The sequence below is a fragment of the Plasmodium gallinaceum genome, assembly GCF_900005855.1.
Source record: "Plasmodium gallinaceum strain 8A genome assembly, contig: PGAL8A_v1_53, whole genome shotgun sequence".
Taxonomy (NCBI): Eukaryota; Apicomplexa; class Aconoidasida; order Haemosporida; family Plasmodiidae; genus Plasmodium; species Plasmodium gallinaceum.
The window spans coordinates 144,685-171,347 of record NW_021628210.1 but is presented as its reverse complement, the minus strand read 5'-3'; the positions used below and the strand labels follow the sequence as shown (position 1 = coordinate 171,347).

General features: G+C 18.6%; 1 protein-coding gene across 1 annotated transcript; it reads right to left on the bottom strand.

The window, feature by feature from the left end:
- Positions 1-319: 319 nt before the first annotated feature.
- Positions 320-25,848, bottom strand: PGAL8A_00069600 (conserved Plasmodium protein, unknown function; the record flags this gene model as incomplete). The annotated part of the gene is made up of 4 exons (XM_028673087.1): positions 320-7,417; positions 7,699-24,665; positions 24,905-25,568; positions 25,741-25,848. The coding sequence occupies 4 exons, from the start codon at positions 25,846-25,848 to the stop codon at positions 320-322; spliced, it is 24,837 nt and encodes an 8,278-aa protein (XP_028525814.1).
- Positions 25,849-26,663: the final 815 nt, after the last annotated feature.

Here is a 26,663-nt window from a genome sequence, read left to right as displayed (position 1 = left end):
AATAAAAAGATGAATTAAAAATATATGAATAAGTTTATCACTAAAAAAGTCTATACAAAAAAAAAAAAAAATTAAATAAAATAAAAACATCTAAAAAATTTAAAAAAAGAAAGAATAAAAACCTAATCGTCTATATAATCAACAGAAACAAGAAAGTTATAGAATAAATAATTAGAACAAAAAAAAAAAAAAAAAAATTCTCTAAATAAAAAATATTAAAGAAAAGTTTTATAAAAGATACTATAAAATTTTATATATATTTTTTTTCTTTATTTTTTTCAAATCCTTTTTGTCTAATATATCTATGGAATTTTTTTCCTTAAGTATTATTGTTGTATCTAATACTTTTTCTCTTTGATCTTTTGAATGTTCTTTTTTTAATTGTTGAAAAAGTTTTATTAATTTTTTCTGTTTCAAATTCTGCTCTCTCTTGAACTCTTGAAAATCTTTCGAAATCTCCAATTAATGTATTAGCAAAACCTTCTGTTAAAGAAGCAAAAAAGTTTAATAATCCAAAAATTGGTGAAAATATGCATCTAAGAATACAACCAATAACTATGCAAGTTGTTTTAAAGGTGCTATTTCCTTTGTTAAGAGATATTTTAGGTTCAGTAAACAAAGAAACCCATGGTCTATAAAAAGTATCTAAAATAAATCCATCAAATCCTAGAATTAATGAATCCAAAATACTTGGAGGTCTAGGTCTAGAACCACCCATCAATTTATGGCATACATTTAACATATGACTTAATGATTGAAATAAGCCACCTACGGTATTAACAACTAATATGATTATTCCACACTTAAAACCTGACATAAATCCATCAAAGAAATTAGAACTTGTTTTTACTCCTCTTATAGTTTCTTTAAACAAAGAACATAATCCCATAATAAAACCTTTAATAAATGCAAATGGATTAGATAACCATGCACTTGGTAATGATTGTCTTAATAACTGCCTAAAATATGAAATTCTTAATGACTGAAATAAACCATCCCAAGTACATACAATATAGTTTCTTTTTTGTGATATTAAATGTATACGCATAGAGGGAGTATCTAGTGGTAATGCATCCACTATATGTAATATTCTTCTTGAAATTCTATGCTCAGAAGTTCTAATAGATGCAATTATTTCTATAGGATAAATTTTAAACTCTCTTATATATACAGGTTTGCTTTTATTATCTATCCATCGAGGACTTGGATGTAAAAATAAATGAGAAGAAAATGTCTTCATAAAAATTTTATGATTTGTAAAATATTGAATTTCTATTGGTAACAAACGATCATCATTTACATTATTAATATTATAATATGTGTTATTAATTAAATTATTTATTTTCTTGTATTTGTAATATCCCACCAACACTTTACAAATTTTTTTATGTAATATTTTTTCTTTATTCTTATAAGTTAATTTACTACAATTTGAACTAATGCTTGTATCTTCAGAGTACATTAAGTCCAATATGTTCTTAAAATTTATTATTTTACCTTGTGTTACCCTTCTAGCTTTGGGAGAGCTAAAATAATATGAGTATACACTAGGTTTTATATTGGCACTTTCATTTATTTTTTTTTTATTTCCGAATATTTCTAAGTTATTTTCATTTCTTATATTTACAGAATTTAGAAAGTTATTGTTAATAACTTGTTTATTTTGCAAAGTAAATTCATTTCCCATTTTATCTTTTATATAATTGTACATTTGCAACATTTGCAAAAAATGAGTATCTGAAAATATTTTTAAAGTAGTATTTATAGCATTTTTAGCTGTCTTAGAAGTGGCTATAAGAGGTGGTAAAGGTTTGCCTTTTTTTTCATATAGTAATAATAATTGTTTTTCTTTCTCAACTATTTCTATTAACTGTTCAATTACTAATAGTTCGATGTTTGCATTTATCGGAGAAATTTTTATAGTTATACTTTGGTATATAGGGGCTTGCTTAAAAACGTCCACACAGTATTGTTTTATATGTATATACAAAAATATATCTTCTTTTTCATTTTCTTTTATATTTGTATTTTTTAAAATAACAGGAATATCTCCTTTAACGAAGTGATCAATGTGTATTTGTTCAATTAAGAATATCGAATCTATATAACTATTTAAAAAAACGAATTGTATATATTCTCCTAACTCTTTTTTTTTTAATACATTTATTGGTGTAAACATTTCACTTATATCATTATCTACAATTTCTTTAGGATAAATATGACCACTATATTGTAATTTTGTTAAATGGACTGCTATTATTACATCTTGCCTATGGATCCATGTAAACGTTATTCTGGGCACATTAAAATTGTATATAACGGACACATTGGGAAAATTAAAATATATAAAATTTTTTTTTTTATAATCTAAAATATACTTTTTATTTGCATTTTTACTAGATAATATTATTTTTTTTCTATTGTTCAATGCTATTAACTTATGAATTTTACTAAAATTTTTTGTGCTTACTATTTTTCTAGCAACATCATAATTTTCTGTAATTACAATAGCTCTACTTCCATTATCTCTTATTATCAAAAAGGAATATAATTTTTTATTTACTAAATTATGACCAAGAAATATATTTTCTTTTTCTGTTTTTTCTTTTCTCTCTTCTTGATTATATATATTATTATCTATTTCCATAATATTGCCTTTTAAACTTAACCTATCGAATAGCTTGTGACTTTCTCTATTTTTATAATTCCCATGGTTTAAAAAAATTGATTGATTTTCTATTATATCATTATTCCTGCTTCTTAATAATGTGTCTCCATATACGCTATAAGGCAGTACTACTACATTATCAATAAAAGAATTGATAGAATTAACACACCATGAACTTTTTTGAACACCCACAATTTTCAAAGCAATTTTTGATGCTTCAATCTCGTTATTATGATGTAATGTATAATAAATAGAACTAAAAGGATAAATCATTTTTACAGAAAAATTACCATTTTTATTATATTTATTTAAATAAGTATTATAATTATTGCTTATATATTTTCTGGTATATTTATTAAAGTCAGTAGCATATGCTATTATGAACTTAGTTGCATTAATAATTTCAAATTGGGGCCTAACTGGCAAACTAAGAATATAAAAATATCCATTATATGTATAAGGTAATTGTTGTTTATCTCCAAATATACCACTGCACACATTTATTTCTACTAATAAGTTATTTATATTATTTATTTGAGATTTATTAATGTTAAATAATTCTATTTGGAAATTTGATGGTACATTTTTTGGAATTAATGAAAACGGTAAAGAACTATAATTTTCATTACTATCTTTTATTTTTATATAACTTCTAAGAGAATGAAAAGAAGCTATTTCTCCTCTTTTTATGTATGTTTCATTCTTCTTATTTATTTCTAACATTACATCTGATTTTTTAGTATTATTAACTTCACCATAAGTTCGTTGGCTATATTCAGAATTCGCAGAACCTTTATTTTTACTTAAATTGTTATTTCTCTCAATATTTGTTATATTCTCTATAAAATTAGCACTACTTGTATTATAATTTTGTTTGTTATTATTATTTTCTATTTTGTTATTTCTAATATCATATGAATCTAAATTTTCATTTTCTTCATATGCTTCAGACTTATTATTTTCTTTTATCTTATTTGTATTATTAATATTTATTTCGCACATTTTTTTGTCTTCATATAATAAGTTTAGTGAATTAATACTTCTTATATTTTTATTAGTATTTTTTTCTTCTATTTGATATTTTTCTTCAGATTTATTATTTAATTCCAAATTATTTGCTGATCTTTGACTTATAAAAATGTTATCCAATTTTCTTATTGATTCAGTAACAATTTTAACATCAAATGGTAACCTATTAATAAATATATAACTATTAACAAATGTAACAATCTTTGATTTATTAAATGGTTCTTCTGCATATCTCACACAAATTCCTAAAGATAAAAATTCCCCTTCATAATAATCTTTTTTTTTTATTTTTATTTTTTTTTTTTTATTTATATTTTTTATTTTTAGCATATCTTTAAATATTTCTTTTTTTTTTTTTGTTTTAAATTTTTCTCTTTCCTCTTTTTCTTCCGATTCCTCTTCATCATCATCTTCATCTTCTTCTCCTTTCTTTTTTCCTCCTTTATTTATTAATTTTTCGTTCCCATTTGAATTTAGCATGTTCTTACAATAAGACATTTTTGAATTGAGGTAATCATCATTTACACTAATATATTCTTCTTCATGCTTCTCATATTTGCTAGCACTACTACCTGTTAAACTCTCACATAAATCACAATCAATATAATTTAATTTTTTATTCTGTATATTACTCATTTTTAAATTATCCCTGTTTATTTTTTCATTAGTATTAAAAGAAGGATTCTCTTGATATTTATTTTTATTAAATTTCATCTTCTTAAGATTTTTTTTTTTTGTCTCATTTTGTACATTTTTTTTTTTTTTCATTATATTTAAATTTAAAATAGAGTTCTTCTTAAATGAATTTTCTTTATTAAAATTGTTTGTATTTTCATTTTTTTCTCCTTTGCCTTGTTCACTGGAATTTTCAAAAAAAATTCCTTCATCATATTCCTCATCATTTATTATCTCTTCTTCGTTAAAGATATTAAAAAGATTAGTACTTAATATATATGAGGATGTTTTTTTTTTATTTCCTTCATTTTCAGAATAGAAAGAATAATTTCCATTTTTATTTAACATGTTTTCTTCTCTCTTAAAATATTTATTTCCTATTTTATCTAAAGAATATAATTTATTATTGAAAATAATATTTTTTTTTTTTTTTTTTAAAATTTTATTATTGTCTGCATAATACGAACTACTAGCAACAGAATTGTTTCCTTCAGATTGCTCTTCCATTTCCTCTACTAATTCATCTCTGTTAATTTTATCCCTTTCTCTATTTTTATTAAATAATTTAAATGCTTTCATTTTTTTTATACTATCAAATGTTCCTAACAATTTTTTATTATTATTATTTTTTTTTTTTCTTTTTAATAGTTTATTATCATTTGTTAAGAGTTTTTTAAACGTTTTTTTATAAAATTTATCTTTCCCTGTGTTTTTTGTATTACTTTGAATACTATATTCATCATTAGTATCTAAGGACAATTCGGTATATTTACTATTATGGTTATAAAAAATATTTTTATTAATTATATTATTATAAAAATCACTTAAACTATCTGAACGCGCAACCGTATCATTTTTCATATCATTTTCATTATGAATAGTAAATAATTTAGCTTTCATTCTGTTATTATTTTTTTCTTTTATGCAATTACTAAAATCAATAAAATTATCTTTTATGTTATTTTTATCAATTTCGTTGTTAAATTCATTATCTGTTTTTCTTCTTTCATTTGTATCATCATTCATGTCTTTTAATTTGTTTAATTTGCAACTTTCTAATTTCATACTATTTGCTTTTCGTTTACTTATATACATATTACGTTCCTCTTCTGTATTTATGCCTTTTCTACTGTTAATATATTTTTTTTTTCTTTCTTCATATTTTTCCCAAAATCGTACTTTTTGTTTCCTATTTATTTTTCTATATACTAAATTTAATAAAGGGCGTATCATATTCGTTTTAGTGCAATCAATTTTGTTACTAACATTACTACATAATATTTTATTATTTATATAATCATGCTTATATGATTTTATCTTTATATTTTTCGCTTCCTCCTCCGTCATATATAAACGACTATTAGGTGGTAAAATTTTATTATTTATACAAATACAAACATTCGTAGTATTTTCAAAAAAAAAAGGAAAATAAAAATCAATTTTTCTCCTAGATACATCTGCTGACATAGTAATCGTTTTAAAAATATGTAAGTTATCATAAATTTTTCTATTTGTCTGATTTATTTTATTTTCAAAATATATAAATTTTAATTCATCATAAGAAAAAATATTGCTTATTAATCCATATTTATGATATAATATTTTTGTTGTAGTTATAGTATCAGTGGAAGGCATATAAATAGAAAAAAATCCATCAGTAACATATAAGAAATTATTGTTGCTTTTTTTATTTTTTTTATTACTATTTTTACTACTTGTATTGTGGCAAAAATTTTTATTTGTATTAGTACTATACAAACTATTATTCATGTTTCTTATAGGAATTGTACTATTTTCTGGTTTATTTGGAAATTCATTCGTTATTTCATTATATGTTAAATCGTTACTTTCATTCATATAAGACAACATTTTATTTCTATAATTAATATAATTTATATTATTTTTATAATCTTCCTTATTTAAATAGCTGCCATTCCTTACATTTATATTTTCTTCATTTATAGCGTCATTTATCTTGCTATTAAAAAACACGTCATTTAAATCGGGTAGCTTTATATTTTTAAAGTCAAAATATCTTTTTAATTCATTCGTGTAATTACAAATAAAATTCATTTTTTCTATTTGTAAACCATGATAAAATACTTTCATATAAAATGCTTGAGTGCATATAGGCAAACACCAATAGTGATGAGGAGGAACTAGAGCAAACATTTCTTTTTTTTTTAAAATTTTTGTTAAATCATCATCTATTTCGTAATTGTTATTATAAAAAAAATTTTCTTCAACTTTTTTTTCATATTTTTTTTTATTCAAATTAAAGAAACCTTTTTCTTTTTTTAATCTTATTATAACAGTAATAGGGTTAGGTAAATTATTTTTAATAGTTACCATGGGTTCTATAACAATCGTATAATTATAAGAAGTTTCTTTTATATGTTGTGTGGGGACATCTTTTACTTTAACATAGCAATAAAACATTATTAAACTTTTAAAAACTAATTCAAAAGGAGCAATATCTAATTTTTTTTGATATAAATTATTGTTATTTAATGAATATTTATTTAGAAGTTTATATAATATATTAAATGGAACTGCTTCAATATCTAAACTATCTTCATTGTAATTATTTAAATTTTTCATATTATATTTATTCTCTTTTTTTCTTAATATTTTTATATATGGCAAAGTGCAATCATATAACCAAAATAAAGGGATGGCTCTTTTACTGAATGGTAATATATTTATATAATCTCCATCTTTTATTCTTTTTTTTCTTTTTTTTCTTTTTTTTTCTATATAACTAATAAAATTTTTGTGAGAACTTCTAAAACTCTTTCGACCCTTATTTAATTTATCTTTTTTTATATCTATATTATTTTCATCCCAAGTTAAATAATTATCATTCAAATTTTTTTTTTTTTTTAAATTCCATTTAAAATTTACACGAGGAAAATATTTTGTTTTTCCTTCTTTATATATTCGAAAATATAAACTTGAGTTATTTTCTATTTGAATACATGTACCTATGCAAAGACACCATTTGTTTCTTACTATTTCTGGTTCTACTAATAAATTATATTTTACCTATTAAAAAAAAAAAAATATATATATATATATATGAAGATATATGTATGTAACTTAAAAATAGAAGTTTTACCACATTTATAAATATTAAAAAAACATATATATAAATTATTTTACTATTCTACTTATTGTAATTATAAAATGTGTATAATTTATTTAATAAATTAAATTTTATAAAGTGTATAAAAAATCATATTAAAAATAAAAATTATTTTCTAATATAGATATACATAAAAACATATGTAATAATTTTTATAATTTTTTTTTTTAGTTTTTATTACATTTGGAATTTTGTATGCTCTTGAATATAAATCATCAGTATATAGCACACCTATATATATCCACGAAGACTTTTTTTTTATTATATTTATAATTTTATTATCATTATCATAATTTTTATAAAGAAAAGGCATATTATATGTAAATTTATATAAAATATCATAAACATTGTGTGTATTATCATATAATAAATGCTTTTCTTGTTTCGCTAATGAATTAAAAATATTTCTTTTTTTGAAACCAATTTTACAAATATCTTTAAATAAATTTTTTAAATCATATTCATTGTTTATTATAAAATCATCAGAGTTTTTGTTCATAGAATAAAATTCGGAATTTATTTTATTTTTTTCCTTTTTTTTATTAATGCAAAAGTATAAGCATTCACATGGGAATTCATGGTATTCGTTTTTATTTATAATTATCAATTTCCATACATAATTATCATTTTTTGTCCTTGTTTTATAAAATATTATTATTTCAGAATGTAGATCATTATAAATTTCTATATTAGAATTTTTAACATCCACAAAATCCTTTTTAAAATTAACATTGGTATATAAATACTGACATAAATATAAGAAAGAAGTAGTTATATTAATATTTATACTAGTTGTATAAACGTGAACTAGTAAATATGGAAAATATTTATACCTTTCTTTTATATAAAAATAAAATGTAATTGGATTAATTATGGTATCTTGTATATTGTACATATTGTCATAAGTTCGTAAAACTACTTTGAATTTTAAACTTATTCTAATACAGTTTTTATTTTTTCTATGTTTTTTCTTATACCTTTTTACATTACTTTGTATTATTGATTCACTACCTGATAATTCATTCCACATATTTTTAAGTTCCAATTTGTTTTCTATATTTTCATTTGTTTCACTTTTTGTGGGAATGTTATGCATATCATCAAATTTGATTTGCTTAATTTTTTCATTTAGATAAAAAATAACCTTCTGCTTTGTATTATAGAAAAAAAATTGATACTTATTAAGGGATGTAAATAAATAATAATTCAAATCACACAAATTTAATGTTAGTATACTTTCTTTATTTAATTGATGTATTTTAAGACATATATTTCTTATATACAATTTCAATTTTATTTTTATTTTTTTTGATTTTTTATCATATAAGTATGAATAATTATTATCAAGTTTTTTTAGAAATTCATTAGAATTTATTAACTCTGGACTTTTAAAAAATTTATTTTCCATTTCTATATCTAAATTATATGCTTCTTCATCAGTGTTCATTTCCGAAATGTAATCTATTTCTTTTTTTTTTCTCTCTTTTTTATTTTTTATTTTATGTAAAAATTTATGATCTTTATTATTTATGTGTAATAATTTATCCACTGATTTAGATAATTGCTTTTTAAAATTTTTTTTGTCATTTTTTTTTTTATATTTATACATATATGGTTTGTATAAACTTAGCAAAGCTGAAATAATAAAAAAAGTTAGACCCTTCTTCTTAACTCCAATTTCTTTAATTATTTTTTCCTTTTTTAAATTTTCCGATATTTCTATATTTGTTGAAAAATTATCATTAATAATTCTATTACTAATCTTATTATTTAAAATTGATATATTTTCATTATTTCTTCGTTCTTTAGGGTAAATATTATTAGTATTATTAAAGTTTTGAAAATAATTGTAATAATTTGTAGTATTACTTTGACAAATATTGAATTCATTTATATTACTAGTTAAATTAATAAAATAATTATAATGAAAATATTTTTGAATCTTACATAAATAATAAGCAAATTTATTATATTTAGAAAAGATAAATAAATAATAAAACAAATTGGATAAATATTTATTATTACATGTATAGAAACAATTTAATAATTTTAAAAAGATTAAACCATGTCGGATAATGTTTTTTTCATTATTAACTTTTCTAATTATTGAAAATAATTCCTTATATAAATTATAAAGATTCCCTTTACATAATTCTATATGTATATAATGTTTTTTTAAATTATGAATTATTTCAAAATATTTCATATTTTTATATTCCATATCGATAAATTCTTGAATTTTAGTATAAGAATCAACAATATTTTTATATATATTAATGTTTTGAATTAAAAATTTCTTACGAACAGTATAAATGGTATTTAAATTTCTATTTATATATTTCTTCTCTACTTTTCTTTGATAAATTGTTTTTTCTTTTAACAAGTTATACATTTTTCCTTTTAATGAATTTTCTGTCCTTAAATTATCCTTAACATTATTTTTTTTTTCTTTTGTTAAACAAAATAACTCATTAGTATTACTATAAGAAATATATTTTTTACTATTTTCACTAATCAATGTATTTTCTTTTTTTCTGGAACCACTACAACTGTTATTATTCAGTGTATCACTATTTTTATTGTGTGTATATATTAATTCCTGTCTTTCCTTTTTATTTTTATTTATTTTTTTTTTATTTATATTATGAAATTTTATATAATCATAATCACTGTTATAGAATATATTGGAATCAGAACTATTCTTATATTTTTTTTGTTCTAACTTCTTTTTTATTGATTGTTTTTCTCTTAACATTTTTAATTTATTATCTAAAATATTTCTTTTTAAATTTTCGAATTTATTCACACAATCCTTGTAAATATTTTTTATCTTCAATTTTTCACTCGATTTTTCAACAAAGGTTTTGTTCTTATTTAAGAAAGGACGTATATAAAGATTTTTAGAAAAAGAAAAATAATTTTTATAAAAACTTGCATAATAAATATTATAACTGAAAACCTTGTAAAATTTATATAACTCTTTTATATTATCTATGGTTATATTAACTAACAAATCATAAAATATAATTTTAAACGATTTTTTTATATTTAAACTACTTATATTTACATAAATATCATTAATATTTATTAAACAATCTTTCTCTTCCTTAATATTAGGCATAATTATGTTATTGTTTTGGTTTAAAAATATATTAAACTTATCCTCATAAAATAATTTATGTTTATTTTCTAAAAAAAATATGTTATTATAACTGCTTGATCTTCTGCTTGAACTGTGTAGATAGATAACATTCTCACAAGAATCTTTATTGCTATACTTTTTCATTTCATAACTGTAATTACTTTTTTCATTATCATTAACATCAGAAAAAAAACTTTTATTAATTACACTTTTAAAAGTATTTTTATTTATACTTTCAGTTGAATTATTTTTATTATTATTATTATTATTATTATTATTATCATTTTTATTATTAATTTGGAATTTTTTCATTTTTTTATTTCTCATAAGCTTTTTTAGAGATTTAATTTTCTTCATTTCATTATAATATATGTTATAAAAATTTGTATTATCATAAAAGGAGTATTCTAATTGTTTTTTTAAAAAATCTTGATCATTTTTAAAATATTTTTTATTTTTCAAAAAAAATTCATTTCTTGATCTATGGCTATCATTTTCATTTAAATAATTTATATCTAAAATACTAGAATCAAGTCCAGATGATTTGAATTTTTTATTACTTTTATATAATTTAAGTTTATCATATATTTCATTAAAATTAAAACACTTACCTAACATAATATTGAAATTTTTCATAACTATTTTTAAATTAGACATTTCAATACTTTTCTTTTCTTTATAATATATATCTAAACTAAATATCAAAGATAAGCAAATATTTCTTTTATTTTCTCTGATATTTTTTTTTTTCTCTTTTTTTTTCCATATATAGTATTCTTTATCCTTTTTTTTTTTTTTCTTATATTCTAATTTTTTTAAAAAATCATTATCTTCTAAATTTCCTTCATTTGAAAAATTACTATTACTATTTGAATTGCTTAATAAATATGTTGAAGATTCATCATTATAGCTAAAATTATTGCTACCTATATTATCACTAAATAAAGAAACTTTATTTAAATTTGTTAATTCACTTTTATTATTTATAATTGGATTAATAAGATTTTTATTCTTTTTCTTCTCTCTTATTTTATATTTTTTTCTAATTCCATTCATTATATTTTCATTTAAATCATTTTCATCATTAGATATTTTTTTTTGTGCCATATAAAAAACTTGTTTATTAATTTTTTTATTTATATATATATTATTGCAATTTTTCATTTTCTCTAAAATATTTAAAATATTTAAATTATTACCTGAATTACTAGAACTGAAAGATTTTATTTTATTTTTTTTTACTCTTTTATTTGTATCATAAAATTCTTTATCAATGCTGTCTTCTTCACAAAAGATATTTCTATATGTTTGTTTTTTTCTTATTTTTTCCTCCATTATCTTATTATTACAAAAATTTCCTTTTTTTTTCATAAAATAACTCATTTTTATATTTTTATTTTTTTGCTCATTTCTATAAGTAAATAAATCTTCTTGAATAATCCACATTTCAAATAGATTTATTTCGATTTTAATATTTGTATATTTATTTATAAAATTATTTCTACTTTTGAAAGAAATTAAATGATCGTTTGATGATGTTATTCCCAATTTATCCTTTTTTCTAAATAACTCTCTACTATCATCTTTAGAGAGGAAATTATTAGAGATATATGGAAATATATTCTTCTTCATATTTACATCCTTTTTTTTAGTTTTTGATGTATTTGAGGAAAATCTTTTAGTAAAAAACTTTTTAAAAGTTGTTTTTATTTTTTTAGATAATCCTTCTTTTTCATATTTTTCATTTTCTTCTTTCTTATTATCATCGTCTAATTCAAGTATACGTTTATTATCTAAAAAGAGATCAATTTTATCAATAGTATTATGACTTTTTAAGCTGCTATAACTTTTTTTTTCTATTTTTTCATTTTCATTTTTAAAATTTGAATCATTTGAGATTTCTTCTTGATATTTTCTTTCTTCATCGAAATTATTAATTTCATATGTATTACTTTTTTTTTTATTTTTGATCATTAAATTATTATTATTGTCATTTATATTTTTTATTGTATAACTACTACATTTATCTCCATTTAAATTAATATTTTTTTTATATTTTTTTATTTTGTTTTTTATTTTTTCTAATTTTTTTTTTTTTTTTAGTTTTGATAGAGAAACTTTATGCCCTTCTTTTTCATCGTTTTTCTTTAAATGAAAACTACTTATATTTATAAATTTTTTATTATTTTTTATTTTTTCATGTACTTCATCTATATTTACTTGTTTTGGAATTTTTATTTTTCTAATAGGGTAATGATAATTAATTTTAAGTTTAAAAATATTCTCATTAGACAAATAATTTAAATGAGTCTTATATTTTGTGTAAAAATATAAAAAAAAAATTAAATTGCTATTTAGAAATGCTAAGAAGTAGTAATTTTTATCATTTAATTCTTTTAATGATGTATTTGTAGCAGTATGATATTCAAATTTATTCATAATTATATAATTATAATTTATTTTATTTTTAAAGAACAATATTTTTTCTATTAAATTATCAGGAATGCATATATTAGATGAACTTTCACTACTTTCTTTGTCTTTTATATCCTTTTCATCATTTGAAAGATACATATTCTTATCATAACTACATGAAAAATCTTCTTTTGAAATTTTTAAATTATTATCTTCTTTTTCATCAAAATAGGATCTGCTAAATTGGTTATCAGTTAAGTTCATTACTTTATCTTCAGATTCACATGATTCTTTTCTTTTGTTAAAAGGAAGAAAATTTAAAGTATTCATATTTACATATTTCCCATTTCTACTTATTTTAATATAATTTTTAAAAAGATCATTATAAAATAATAAGCCTTTCTGAAAATTCTCTATATTTATGCATGAGGTAAAACACGATAAATCATATTTATGAAAATCTGGTAATAATGAATAAACGTATAAAAAAGAAAAGATATTACTTGTTAATTCAGTAAAAAAACTTATTAAATTCATTACAGTTTCATTATGTATTGTCAGTCTGGTATTACTTATATCTATATTAAAATTAATATTATTAATATCTTCCTTTGCTATAATATAAAATTGATTATTATATATTTCTTGTTGTACTTTTTTTAAATGGAATTTTCTTTTTACATTTCCTTCTAAAGTATCTTTATTTAAATCTAAATAATTATAAATATTTAGAATTTTGTTACATAAATCCAAATACCTCTTATCAGCACTATCTTTTATAAATAATCTGAATTGAGAAATATTATTACATAAATATATTTTGTTGTAATCATAGATAATCAATTTATTCAAATACAGATCAAATTTAAACCCTTCATTAAATGAAGGCAAAGAAAATACAAAATTCTCAATATTAATAATCCATCTAATATTTTCAACAATGTTATTTAAATTTTTTTTATAATTTTTATTTTTATAAGTAATATTATTATAAATTTTCTTAATATAATTATAAAATTTGATTTTTATTTTTCTTTTTTTTATCACATTTTTTTCCATAAAAGAATTATCTAAAGCACACCTTCTATTTGATATAGAATTATTAAAACTAAAAGATTCTTCATTCTCATTTTTCGTAAGTAATTTTTTTAATGAAATGAAATTGCTTGTATATAAACTATCAGATAAGCATTTGCTTTTTGTGTCATATTTTTTTATTATATTCAAATTTTTTCCTATTCTTAGTTTATTCATTTTATTGTTTTCTTGAATTGAAAAGTACCTTTTTTTTTTTTTTCTGTCTTTATTGTTTTCGCTTATTTTACTTTTTAAGAAATTTGAATTATATGATAAAACAGAATAAATGGAAGAAGAAATTAATGAAGAAGATGATATATAATTTAAAGACTTGGGGGAATTAAAATATATGTTAGAATAATTCGTCTTATTAGTATTACTTGATGAGTTGTATTTAGGAGCATTATTAATTAAATTATTATTTAAAGAACTAAATATATTTAACTTATTTTTATAACTATTAGAAATATTATTATAAATATTCAACATATTGTTTCTTCTAAAAATATCTTTTTGTTTATTTTTTAATTTTTTTCTTATTTCATCTTTATTTTCTTTTATTTCCTCTAATAATATATCATCTATATTATGTTCACTGTTTTTTATAATTTTACTAACTTTCTCTTGTTTTAAGGTTGAAAATTTAATCCTGAAACAATGAACAATGAGACTTAATATATCATTTATGTTTTTACTTATATTATTACATATTACAGTTAAATATAATTGAATAGAAATTCTCTTTATATTATTTTCATTGATGGAAATAATATAAAAGGAATTATTATGATAATAATTAGTAAAACTACTGAATATTAAATTGTTTATGGTATTATAAAAATCTTTGTGTTCAATAGATTCATAGCTAGAAAAATCATTCATATCTTTATCATTGTCTTTTTTGATATTTTCATATTTTTCTTTTGATGCATTACTATATTTCTTATTATAAAAAGGATGAACATGATTCATTAATAAAAATTTACTCTCATAAATATAGGAACAATTCAAAATGTTAACATCTATATTATTAAAATCAGCATTAATTACAACTTTATTTTTTAATTTTTCTTTAATAGTTGTTGATATTTTGTTAAATATGCACATAAAGTTCCATAATTTATTTTTACTTAATGTATCACCATGTGAAGATTCATCATATAATTCTTTTTTTTCATCTTTATAATTACTACAATAATTATTAATATTTGAAAAATATTTATTTTCGTTATAGTATTTATTATTCGTTTCATTATATTTTAATTCATTAATACCATTAATATTATTATTATCATTAAATCTTTCTTCAATTAAATAATTCTTCTTTTCTGTATTACCAAACTTTTTATTGTAATAATTCTTCAATTGTTTGTACTTATGGAAATAGTATTCCTTCGTTTCTTTTATATCATAAAAAATTAAATTTTTATTTAGACTATTTACAAAATGAAAATTATAAGTTGATATAAAATATGGATCTATGTTTATACTAGAAGAATGAACATAAATGTAAAAATTTAATCTTTTTTTTTTTTTTTTTTTCTTTAACTGTTCACATTCTTCTACTTTTTTTAAAGATATATAAATTTGATTTCTCTTCCATGAACTATACTTTAAAAAATCATTTTTATATATTAAATAATTATTGAAACTATTAGAACTATTATTATATAAATCGGTTTCTTCAGAAGAAATGTTATTATTTCTGAAAACAGTACTTCTATCATTAAATTCATAAATGTTATTTCTATTAATACTTTTGTTATTAATAGATGAATTTCTACTTTCTTTAAGTTCTTGGTAATTTCTGTTATTTTTTAATTTTTCCAAATTAAAAATTTTTTTATATTTTTTCATTTCAATATTATTATTATTGAACGAGTATTTTTTATTATCAGTAGCATTTATTGTAACTTCATTATTTTTACTACTTTTTTCTTTCATATTATTTATGTCATTATTATCTTTTATTGTGCTTTTTTTTCTCTTAATGCTTTCATCATTTTTATGAGTAATGTCTTTATTTTTATATTTTGCATTTTTTTTATCGTCCTTTTTATTATTGTTTTTGTCACATTTTATTTTTTCACTTTTCTTATAGTTTAATTTGTTTAAAATATTCTCATTCATTTTAGGTTCTTTATATTTTTTTTTTATTTCTGTAACTAAATTTTTATGTAAATCTCTATTTTTTGACATTTTAGACAAATATGATATACTCTCATAATACCTCTTTAATAATAAAAATTTATATATATTTCTGTACGATATTGAAATATTCTTATAAAAAATAGGTATATAACAACATACAATAGATTCTCTTTTTTTTTTTTTTAAATTATTGCAGTTAGGAAATTTGGAAGGAATTCTATTAACATTATATAAATGATGAAAATTAAATTTGTTAAACCATTCTAAGTTATATAATTGATTTACATAATCAACAAATTTTAATTCATTTTCAATTATATGATTGTTATTTATAAAATTCTTATAAGTAATGTTTTTTAGATAATCATTCATTTCAAAATCATTATGTAGAAATGAATTTTCCTTTTCATTATTTATTTTAATTGAATTTAAATTATTAGCATTTTTATAATTGTATATAAGCGGATGTAGAATTACTTTTCCCTCTCTTTTATATCTTTTAAAATATATACAATTAAACATGTTAATATTAAATATAGATAAATTACAACAAGATATTTTCCAACGGTTATTAATTTTTGTTCTGCTATGTGTATTATTTTTCTTCTTCTTTATTTTCATTGGATCTTTATTTTTTTTTTTTTTGTTAAATGTCATCTTTCTTTTTGTTTTTATTAAATCAATTTTTTTGTTAGGTTTTATAGTTTCTGTGTTTTTTGTATATAAATAATTACTAAAACTTTTTTCAATAGGGATCATCTTGTTATTGTTATTATAATACAAATTATGGATACTATTATTTCGTTTCATTCCTGAAATATGTCTATTTATATGTGCATTTAAATTATCTTTTTTTATATTCAATAAATCATAAGACTTATTATCATTTTTTGTACTAATTAAATCTAATGTATTACTATTTATATTATTCAATTTTTTCTCTTTGGATTCACGCGATTTAAAGCTAAAAAAGCTTAACGATCTTTTAGTTGATTTTTTTTTTTTAATTGTATTTTTTGAAATATCATTATTTTTATCTGTAGTATATGTGAGTGAATTAAATTGAGTTTCAACACTATTTTTTTGTATAACATCATTTTCGTTATTATATTTTTTAAAAAAATCACTTTTTTTTCTATAATTAAATAAATAACTAATGTAAGATCTCTGCTTATTTATATTTTTATTACTATTTGTAGATTGCATTTTTTGGTTATCCATTTTTAGCTCACTCATATAATCCTTTTCATTATTTTTCTTTAATTCATTATAATTAATTTCATATTCGCTTGATTTGCAAAAAGAAAAATTTTTCTTATTATTACTTAAATCTTTTGAATTATATTCGGTAATATTTGCATAACTTTTATCACATGAACTTTTTATTTGTTTATTTAATGAAAGAATTTCACTTGTATTACTATTCTTGGAACTTTTTTTAATTAAATAATTACCAGATAAACTATTATTCCTATATTTATGGTATTTTATATTATTGTTATATTTTACAGAATTAACTGGATTACTATGTATTTTATTGTTATTCTTTTCTATATTTTTCATTGGAAGCCTACTGGAAACATTTATGAAGTCATGATTTTTATTCGTGTTGTCACAAAAATTGTCTATTTTTTTGTATTCATTATGACATATGTTCTTAACACATGAATATCTATTTTGAGAAAATTTTTTTAAAAGATCATTTTCGTAATTTTTTATTTCCAAATTGGAATTATCTTCTTCAGTATTTTTTTTTTGTCCATTATTTTTTTTTTTTTTTCCTTGTTTTTTATATAAAAATTCTAAAAAAAATTTGATATCTATTATTGTTAGATGTGAAATAGCATAATTACAATTTTTCATTAAAATAATATATAAAAAAGGAAAATGTGCATTAATACTTTTTTTCTTATTTTCTAAAAGCACATATTCAAATTTAAATAAAAAATTAAAATTTAAATTATATAAATCCTTATTTATAATTCCTATATGATCATAATTTTGTTCTTTATTATAGTTTTCTTCACAGTAATTAGAACAACTATCAATAAAATTCATATAATCATTCATATAGGTATCAATTTTGTAATTTTTTTTATATAAATATTTGAATCTATGATAATTAATGAGATAGCATATATTTACATTTTTGAAAGATATATATATTTGAATATCTGTATTTCTTTCTGTATTTTCTTTTTCTAAATTTCTCGTATCTATTTTTTCATTTTCTTTTTTGTAACAATTTATTTCATTACTACTAAAAATAACATTACCGTCTTTATTATTAATGTAGTTATTATTATTTTTGTTTTTATTATAAATATTATTATTTTTAAAACAATTTTTTTTTAAATATAAACTATTGTTTTTACTCATAGAGCCTTTTATATTAGAAAAAAAGTTATAATTTTTTTTTAAATTTTCATAATAATTTTTATTTGAAGAATAATGATGGACTATACTATCATGTGAATAAATATTATTTTCTTTATTTTTTATGCTTTTATTTTTTTCTTTTTTTTTTCTGTTATTTACCTTTTGAAAAATTTCTAGAAAAGATTTTTTGTTTCTAAACATTTTAGATGGTTCATTATTTTTTACTATATTTGAGTTTACTTCTATTTTTTTCTCTTTATCTAATATTACTTCATTAGGTTCATGAGAATTAAGTAAGAATAAATTTTTGTCTTCAAATAAAATTGTTCCATGAATATTTCTATTAAGATCAATGGATTTTTTTTTTTCTAAATATCTTTTAATATTCTTATTTAAACTATTTCTTATTTTGTTAGAATAAGTAAAATTATTCATTTGGTATAAATTGTCGTATAAGCTAGTATTTATATTTTCACTTCTTTCATTGTTCACTATATATTGAATTGAATTATCTTGTGCTTTATGATAATCATCACAAATGAATTTTTTTTTTCTTCCATTAATATTATTATCATCTTCAGGTAAATCGTAATAAAATTCATTATTAGTTAAATTAATAACATCTGATTTTTCTGATTCCTTTTCCTTATTTGCGTTTTGACTAATATTAGCATTTGCATCATAGCCTGTATAGATGTATGGTAAAACGCTTTCATTACTAGATGTAACTAACTTATCTATGTCATCACTACTAATCCATTTTTCTAAAGACGTAATAACTTTCCTTTTTCTATATGTTAAAAAATTTTCATTTTCTACTTTTTCTTGTTTCTCATTGCTGAAACTAGAAAAATTGACATCATCAGATTTATATGTTACATTTTTATTTTCTTCAGAATATTTATTTTTACATAAAAAAGATTCTATTTTTTCCTTTTCTTGTATATATGTTAAAAAATAATTTATTGCTATATTGTTTAATAAAATAAATAATGTAGAACTATAAAAAAAGTAAAAATTAATTAATGATAGTTTTATTATTTTCTGATATATTTCTTTATTTATTTTTATATCTAGATAGATTTGGGGTTTCAATTTATTTTTTTTTATATCATAATCTATATATAAATTAAACTTTTTTTTTTCTAGAATACAAACATTTTTTTCAAAAAAAATATTTTTTCTTTTTTTCAACTTGGATTTGGAAATACTAAAAATATTACTAACAGAATCAGTTGCAATTACATATTTTTTGCATTCATTATTATATAAATTACTTCCTTCTATTTCCTCCAATGAATTTAATTGTATTTTTTCTTTAAATTTATCAATATTATTATTTTTTAAAATTGTTTGTATATAAAAAAAATATATGGAATTAATTTTTATCGATATATTTATACTACTATTCAAATGAGAAATTTCACTCATCAAATTTTTACTAACTATTTTGAATATTCCTTCATTTTTATTATAAATAGCTATATTTGTTTTATTTATTAAAAAAAAAAATAAAAATACATTTGTTTTAGTATTTGCATTTTTTATATTTTTGTTATCATCACTTAGATCATTTGTTCTATTATTTTCAAAAGAAGAAATGTTGTTATGAGTAAAAATGTCTTTTTCTTCAATAATACATTTATCATTACTTGAAAAATCAAAATTAAAAAGATTTCTTAAATTAGTATATTTAGTATTTTCATAGTAACACTTTCTTGATAAATTTAATAAACTCAGATTTTCTTCTTTTGAATTGTTTATCTCAACTTTTCTTTTTATACTATCTTCGTCATCATTCTCAATTTTATCATTTAATTTTTCATTTTCCCAATATGTTGAGTGAAAATATTTTTTTGTATTTAGATTAAAATTATCATTATAACTATAATTACTATTATAATCATTATTCTCCAAATTGTTTTCCTTACATGTATAATATTCATTTTCTGTTAAACTAAAATAAAATTTTGGATTTATGTTATTATTATTATAACCATTATTATTATCATTATTATTATTATTATTATTAATATTATTATTATTATAATTAATTGAATATATGGTATCTGAATTTTGACGAATGTGCCTTTTTGTTTCATTCTTATAAAGATTACTTAAATTACTTAGCTTATTATTTTTTTCATGAAAATAATTATTATCATCTGTTTTGTATAAATTTTTTTTCAGAATCATATAAAAAATGTTTTCAAAATCCTCTTTATTATATAATATTTTTTCATGGTTTAAAATTTTGATAATCAAATTTTTTACATATTTTTCATAATTCTTATTTACAACTAATAAATTTTGTAGCTTTTTATTTTTATTAATTGTATAATGTTCTGTTGTTATATTATTCGTATAAAAAAATTTATTCAACAATTTGTGCATTAAATTATTTGTTATGTTAAATTTTTTTAAATGTAAAGTATTTTTATTATTATCAATTAGAAATTGTTTAATTTTAAGAAATTTATTTATTCTCATTTTAATTAGTTGTATATGATCATGAGGAATAACATATTTATATATGCTCAATAAAGATAAACAAATTTCATTTAAACTAAAGTTGAGAATATCTATTCTTAAAGAAAATACATTATTATTTTTTTTAAGTCTTAATGATTTAACGCATATTAAAAAAGATTTATTTTTTACGTTATCATTTATATGTATACTTCTTTGCATCTTATTATTTTCAATATCATCCATATTTAATAACTGAGAATTTGGATTCTTACTACATTTTTCTTTTACACATTCTATTTTTTTATTTTTATTATTATATTTTATTCCATATGTTGTCAAAATATTTGAATTAATATAATCATTGTTATTATCATAAAAAGAGTAATGAAACAAATGCTCCACTTGAACATGATTATTATGTAAATAAAGTAGAGAATCATTTTTATCTTGAAATAAGAACAAATTTTTTATTTGAATATAAAGGCCTATTGATAATAAATTTTTATTTTTTATTTTATTACTTTTTTTATTATATTCAAAATATCTTCTTAAAAATACATAATAATTATTTTTAATAGAATAAATAAAGTTTCTTTTTTTTAAATATGATAAAGTATTATTTATTTTTATATGATACACATTTTTTTGAGGTACAAATAAATTACTTAAAATTATATTATGGACATTTAATATATCAATTTTTTGGTTTCTTATAAAATTTATCGTACTTTTATTTCTATATAAAATATTATGAACATCATTTAATTTATCTTTATTTTCATCATCTGAATATTTGTTGGAGTCTAAAGGTAAATTATTATTATAATTAACTATATCATTTTTTAATTTAAATTCATTATTTTGTATCATTGCTTTTAATTTTATATTATTATTTTCTTTTTTATTTTCTTCATTTTCATTTTCTTCGGTTTTTGAATTAAATGGATCATTAACAACTTCATGTTCAATAAATTTTTTCTGAGTATGTATATTAGTTGTCTTTTTCTTTTTTTTTGTTTTATTCAAAAAAATTCTTAAATTTTCAATTTCATTATTTATATAAGAAGAATGAAGAAAATATGCTTTCATTTCATTAATATGTAGACGTAAAATTTTTTTTTTCTTATTACTTATACTTAAGCATACACTAAGAATTTCAATAACATTTTTATCAATAAAGTTATCGTTTTTCAAAAAAAGTTCAAGACAAATATTATTTTCAGGAATAAAATTCAAAATTGGTAATAAATTATTAATATTAATTGTGTATTTAGAAATATGCATATCAACTTCTCTTACATTATTACTGTAATCATTAATAAATATAATAAAGGAATTAGGTATTATATTAATTTCATTATTCATTATTAAATCGAAGTTTTTATAATTATTTATGTTTGAATTTTCTTTAATAATTTCGTCAAATTGTTTTTTTTTTTTTTGCCGTAGTATAAAATTCCAAAAACCCTTTTTATTTGTTTCCATACTATTTTTACTAATGATGTTTTCATTTTTGCCATTTGTCATATTATTAATTTTTAAATTTAACATACTTTCAGTTTTTAAGTTTTGCATATTTTCATTTTTAAGACTTTGTAAATTTTCAATTTTTAAATTTTGTGTATTTTCATTTATTATATTATCTTTTGCCAATTTTTTCTTAAATAAATTGCACATATTATAACTAAGACTATTGGAACAAACATTTTTATTTAATTCTTTTATAGTATCAAGAGACTCATTGAAAAAAACATTTTCATTTTGATAAAACGTATTAATATATGTATCACCATTCTTATTTAATTCATAACAACCTTTTCTTACCTTAAAGTGTATTTTTTCATTAATACTGTTAGCATTATTTTGATAACTATTATTGTAGTTACTACTTCTTTTATAACTATTAAATACATTTCGAAGTTTTTCTTTTATATTTTTTTCTACTGTTTTATCTTTTAAATTTTTATCTAAATTATTAATATATTCTTTATTTTGAGTACCTAATTTTTCATCTTTAGAATTTCTATATTCCTCTGATAAATATTCTTCAATGAAACTATTTTGATCATAATTATAAAATACATTAGTGTCATTTGATTCATTATATAAGCAATAATTTATTATAGGTATCTTTTCAGCAAAATAAAAAGAGCATTTATTTTGATTAATTAGAAAATTCTGCTCCCTTCTTAAAATTACAAAGAGTGACTGAATATCTAAATTATGCAAATATATACTTAATTTTTTCTTAGTGGAAGATATTTTTTCTTGTTTAAACAAAAAAGAGCAATAAATATTATAAGATAAAAAACACTTGTTATAATTTATTTTAAAATCATTAAAATGATTAAACTCTAAAGGAATATAATTAAAATTAATTTGAGGTATGACTATATTTAATAAAATATCATGAGTAAACCATTTTTCAATTTTTTCTAAATTTTCATCTAAAATAGAAGTTTCACCTTTTTGACTTTTTATGAAAGTATAAAATAATTTTGTCCATTCTCCTTTTTTGACATTTATATTATTAAAATATTCCTTGCTGTATATACATTCTTCTGATAATAACCTTAATTTAATTAATAAATGAGTTGGGCATGCTGCTTCAAAATTTTCAATAAACTTTTCATACATTTCTTCATTTTTTGAATTTTTATCAATTTGCATTTTTCTATATTGAGAATATTTTATGCAATCTTCTATTGAAGGGATTATATTAAATATTTTTGTGCACCCACTTTTATATAAAAACCAAAATTCTATATATTTTATAAAATTATAAAAAGCATCAAAAGTTGAAGATGTAAAATTTATATCCAAACACTCATAATTTGAAATATTGTTAAACAAAGGAGGATAATCGTCTTTAAAACTATTTTCTATTCTTTGATCAATATTTATTAACACATTTTTGTTAATATCTTTATGTTTAATAGATTCATTTGTATTACTTGATATGGATACGTTACTAATGGTTTCCATAAAAGAATTGTTTTGGAAATTATAGCAATAGCATGGATTTTTTATAGGTTTCTCATATTTTTTTAACTTATTAGGTATATTTTCATTTTTATTTTCATAATGATTAATAAATGATAGTTCTACATTCTTAAAGCATTTTAAATTACTTTTTAAATCATTTAGTGCTTTTAAATCATATTTTTTAAAAATTATATGCATTTCTAGTCCATCTTTTGGTGTTATTCTAAAACCTAAATTATGCTTAGGTGTTTTAAAGTTATAACTTCTTTTTTTAAAATTATGCTCTAACTTGTTATTTGGTATATTTATATTCATTCTAGAACTATATATTTTTCTTTCCTTTTTTATTTTTGAATATCTAATCTTTATTCTTTCATTAATATCATAATCACTGAAAGAACAATATTTAGGTATTCTACTATTATGAAATTTTTTTTTTTTTTTTTTTGTACAATGTTTATTTGTCTGGCTAGTAGATTTGGTACTTTCACTAAAAAGTCTTTCAATTGCTGTTAAAAAAAATTCATCTAAAAAAAAAAAAAAAAATTAAAAAAAAATAATACATTATTTATTTCTATTGAATAATTGATATATATGAATATGAGTTTATGAATTATATATATATATATATATATATATATATGATACTAATATATATTGTATAAAAATATATATAAAATAATAATTTTAAAGATATTAAACTACTAATTTACATAAAAGTAGATATATAATTAAATCTGAATAAAGAAACATATTTTTTCTATACCATTTATATTTTCATTACTGTTTAGCTTATTTATTTTCTCGTTAATTTTTTGTTTGTGATCTATCTCTTTTTCTTTTTTTTTAATTTGTTTATTATATTTAATTTTTTGTTTAAACTCTTTAAAAATCATATGTACTCCTATTAATCTTATCCATATATTAATTAACAAATTCTTTTTAATATTTTTTTTTTCTTCATCAGTCAATTTTACTTTGTATTTATTTAATTCGTCAATTTTAAAATTTTTAATGAAAAATTCTAAAGTAAATGGGTTTTTATGAATATAATTATCGAAAAATATTATATTTATGTTTTCAGCTAATATTCGTAAAGAATTAACTAATTTAATAGGTAAAACTTTTAAAAAATTATCATCCTTTTTTTCTTTTGATACATTAATATTATCCCATTTTTTTAACTTACTCTTTTTTAATTTATACTGATGGGCAGTAATTTTGTCTGTCTTCCACAAACTTGGATAAGAAAATTTTATAACAAGGAAAATATCATTTGCATAAATATTTATTGGACTAACATTATTTGAAAAAATAGATGACCATAAAAATTTTATTCGTAAATTTTTTATATTTGAATATATTATTTCAAATGGCAACTCTGCTAATTCGAATATTTGTTCTGGAAAGGGAACATTTTTTAATATAATCTAAAGAAAAAAGTAAAATTAAAAAAAAAAAAAAAAAGAATATTATTTGTAAGAGTTTTAAATTTATTACTATGGTGTTTAAGTAAAACAAAGAATTTTTATTACTAAAAATAATATATATGTAAAATTATTATTTTTTTTATAACTAATTTTTTAAATAAAAAAAACATACTTCTGGTGATGTAACTGAATTAATCGTTAAATTTTGTATAGCATTCCAATCTCCTAAATATTCCTGTCCAAATATTTTTATAAATTGATTTATTATATTTTTAAGCATTTTTCTCTTTTTACATTATTCAGTTATATGTTAAACTAAAAAAAAAAAATACATATTTCTTCTTATTCTTTTTGAGCTCAAGAGAATACAAGTTAACAAAAAAAAAAAAGATTATGATTAATTTAAAATAAAATTAACTGTAAATATTTATATTTCTCTTATAATATATATATATATATATTAAATGAGATAATTAAATTAACCCAATTAATAATGTAAATCAAGTTATATATATATAATATAGTGAAAAAAACTTAATTGTAAAAAAAATGCACATTTTTATTTTCTTAAATGAACCTTAATCTATTTTTATTATTCTAAAATTAAAAGAATTGATTTAATTTTTTACCACGATTAATAACTGCACAAACTAACGCTTAATATATTAATATTTAAAAAAATAAAAGAAATAAAAACTTATAAAAATTTTTATACATTTGTTGTTCTAATTTTGAGTTTTAGTATTTGTATTAATTTATATATTTTTATGTTACTAATAAGACAAATATAAATAAACTTCTTTACAAAGAATAAATTTAGCCATAAAAAGAGAAGTACGAAATTTTTTGATAATGGAACTTTAAACAACGAAAAAATTAATATAAAAACATTTATTCATAATATATAAAAAATATATGTGGTGTTATCATATAATAGTAAAAATTATAAAATTAAATAAAAAAAAGGAGGGAAAATATAAAAAAAAACTTAAAAATAAAACTAAAAAATTATATATAAAAACAAATTACATAAAAAAAAAAAAAAAAAAAAAAAAAAAAAAAAAAAATAAAAAAAAAAAAAAAAAAAAAAAAAAA